This window comes from Mercenaria mercenaria, unplaced genomic scaffold (assembly GCF_021730395.1).
Source record: "Mercenaria mercenaria strain notata unplaced genomic scaffold, MADL_Memer_1 contig_92, whole genome shotgun sequence".
Lineage (NCBI taxonomy): Eukaryota > Metazoa > Mollusca > Bivalvia > Venerida > Veneridae > Mercenaria > Mercenaria mercenaria.
Window position 1 is genome coordinate 1 of NW_026463835.1, and position 3,522 is coordinate 3,522.

The 3,522-nt window shown below is 35.5% G+C and overlaps 1 protein-coding gene across 1 annotated transcript; it reads left to right on the top strand.

The window, feature by feature from the left end:
* The first annotated feature begins 1,311 nt into the window (after positions 1-1,311).
* On the top strand, positions 1,312-2,064 carry LOC128554986 (uncharacterized). The gene has a single exon (XM_053536328.1). The coding sequence runs from the start codon at positions 1,312-1,314 to the stop codon at positions 2,062-2,064; it is 753 nt and encodes a 250-aa protein (XP_053392303.1).
* The last annotated feature ends 1,458 nt before the right edge of the window (positions 2,065-3,522 follow it).

The following is a 3,522-nucleotide window of genomic DNA, read 5'->3' on the forward strand; positions in this document are numbered from 1 at the left end:
GATCAATTATATGCGCGTGTAGTAATTTGTCGAGAAAAACAATCATTTTAAAAAAGATTAATATCAATTATAGTTCTAGATTCATGTTTTAACATCGTCTTTCTCATATGATTTTAGTAACACCCACATTTGCGACAGATAATTTTGTCTATTTTCGTGTTATTTTACATGACAAATTTGGCAAATTAAGCTTCCCTAAGGGTTAAAAAGAGTTACCGATGTTGTCCTTACACTATTTTTGTCTTTATAATTCATTAAATATTCTTACAAAAGTCTTCATATCAAAGTAAATCGTCGGAGACATGGAAAATATTGAAATGGGGAGTTATCTGACATTCAGTGATATATATAATAAATAAAATCAGCAAAATAACTGTCCAATTCATTTTAAACCCCTAAAATTTACAATATACAGGATCTCTATACGCATTCAGTATGGAAACACTAGAAATGCATGCATTGTCATTTAAGTGAAAGGACCCTCCATAGTTTTTAGAATTACACAAGTTAAGTTAAAGAATGTTATGTAGATGGTCATTATACATCAAACATTCACGGATGGTAGATGCGAGTTTTGGGCTACAGAAGATGAACTGTATGCAGCATCGTCATTGTACAAAGTTAATTTAAAAGTGACCCAGAGAATTAAGACAAAGATGCACTGGATAACTCATACTTCTAGAAATGAAGCTAAATGTAACAATAGTGCGGTAGCGCCTTATGACGAGTCAATTCACTCGGTTTTAAAGAACAGTCATTTCAACATACTGCAGGAAGTACAGAAAGATAAGCAGATTGGTGTATTTGAACAGACGTCTGAAAGATCAGAAAAACAAACAGAACATTATGATTGGTTTGATCTAGAGGATACGTGCTCAAACAAGTCGAAAGGAGATCCGAATCATCATGACAACCTCACAGAAACAAATGGTTATACTACAGCCATACAGGGAACTACATTTACACGTGATAAGAAGCTGAGGTCTTTAAATAGAAAACAAACTGATAAGGAAACAACAATGAAAATACGGCAATCAAAAAATGAAGCTGTTGTAACCAATCTTTCTGCACATCCTCTGACAGATGCACAAATTTCACTTTTGTCAAAGGGACTTAAGTTTATACCTGACAATACTAAAGTAGACAAGATTAAGTTATTAGCTGACCTTGCTGAGTGGGAACGAAGGATGCGGCTCAGAGAGTTTTTTTATGATAAAGAAAATGAAGCAACAGAACTTTCAAAAGAATCTCCCCTAAAAAAAATTCAAGGAACATAAAAAGAGCAATTTCACGCCTGCAAAGGGCCGAGACATGTGGCTTGACCTGTACACTGAAATGGTGAAAAATGACATAGTTAACAGTTTGAAAAAGGTGGGGAAGATGAATGTTACTGCTGAAGAACAGAAAGCTTTTCAATCCCTGTTACACAATAATGATATTGTTATAAGGCCTGCTGACAAAGGATCTGGTATTGTTGTTCTAGACAAAACAAGTTATTTAAATAGTCTACAGAAAGAAATGGAGGAGAGTGATTCATACGCAGAGTCCGAGAATGATCTAACACAGACATCTATGAAAGAAGTAAAGAAATTAGTAAATAGTATGAGTAGAAATGGATCAATCCCAAAAGACATGAAACAGTACTTATTGCCAAAATATCTAAAGGCTGGTTCTCTAAAAGGTAATCCGAAACTTCATAAAAAGAATGTGCAAATGAGGTCAATTGTAAATGGAATGAACACACCAACTGAAAGATTGGCAGAGCTTGCAGAACATGAACTGAATGAATTTGTAACCTCATCACAAAGTTACATCCAGGACACTACTGACTTTATAAACAAACTGAAAGACATTCAGACACCACTTCCTGAAGGTACATTGCTATTCTGCTTTGATGTCTGTAAATTATATCCATCTGTTCCCAAGAAAGAAGGTATTGATGCATGTAGGATAGGTCTCAACAAAAGATCAAACATGCTTGTCCCAACTGAAGATGTGGTAAAAATGATAGAAGTCGTCCTCAACAACAATTTCAACCCTGGTGGTAAACACTATATACAGTGAAACACCGCTCGCTCGAGGTCGCAAGGGGATGAGCAAAATGCTCGAGTTATCCATGGTTTCGAGCGACCCAAACATTGACCAACATACGAAGAAAGTTGAAGTTTGGTTTACCAATTGTCATCGAGACCATTTGCAGAGGAAACGGTGATGCGTAATAATAACACACTCGTGACATTTTTAAAAAAAACGTATTACAAACGTTATTTATGATAGATCGTAAATGGCACATGTGAAGAAACAGCTAAGACATTTTTTTATTTGAAATAATGTAATCGAATTCGCAATTTTCTTCTCCAAATTAAGATCTCATTTTATCTTCTCAATTTTATGAAAAGGCTATCTTATTTCCTTTATTTGCATGCAAACAACTGTTGATTAAAATATTAAGATCTCATAATTATCTTCTCGATCCCGCAGAAAAAAGTAATAACTAATAACAATTTTGATCAATAAAATTTTTCTTCCACCTTTCATCATTAATTAATCTCATTATCAGATCAAATATACCGATAAACAAACATTTAAGATAGTTGGGGAATAGACCATGCAATTCTCATGACGTGCGAAAATTTTAAATTAACCGATACATTCTGACCGCTGATGGTGTGAAAAATTTTGACACCTCTGCTCGAGTTTGCCATAAGCAACAAAGAGTAAATTAATACACAGGGACCAGATGTCATGCTCGAGCGATCGAGTTATCGATGCTCGACCCAGCCATGGTAATTTCACATAGAAAATAGATGGAAATCGGCCGGGACCACATGAATTGCTCAAGCGAGCCCGGGTGCTCGAGTCATCGATGCTCGAGCGAGCGGTGTTTCACTGTACAGAAAAAAGGTATTGCTATTGGATCCAAGTTAGGAAAAAATTTTGCATGTTCATACAAGTCATGAGAATCTAGGATGAGAAACTTATGAACTTTCACCAGCAACCCCTTTTCTACAAGAGATTTATAGACGATGGATTTGGTTTATGGACTGGCGGAGAGGAAAGTCTGAGAAATTTTGCGAGGCATGCAAATAGTATACACGAATATATTCAATTTGAACTGAGATATAGCCCAGCTAAAATAGAATTTCTAGATACATGGGTAATACTTGAGAATGGAAAAGTTTACACCAGCCTATATAAGAAGCCCACTGATAAACAATTATATTTGCACAAAAGCTCCAATCACCCACTAAATACAAAATCAGGTTTGGCGTATGGCTTAGGTCTTAGGCTTAAGAGAATCTGTGAAAAAGAGCAAGATTACCAGAAACACAGAACTGAACTTAAACAACAACTTCGCAGAAGAGGATATAGTGGTAAAGAAGTAGAACGGCAACTGACAAAAGTAGATACTTTAGACAGAGAAGACCTATTACAAAAGCAGACTAAAAAAGGAGAAGACAAACGTGTACCACTAGTATTAACATATACCAAGCAGCTCCCTAATATCCACTCAATTGTTAG

What these genes read in the sequence shown, in the direction of transcription:
- LOC128554986 (XM_053536328.1), top strand. Translation starts at nt 1,312, where the DNA reads ATGTGGCTTGACCTGTACACTGAAATGGTGAAAAATGACATAGTTAAC.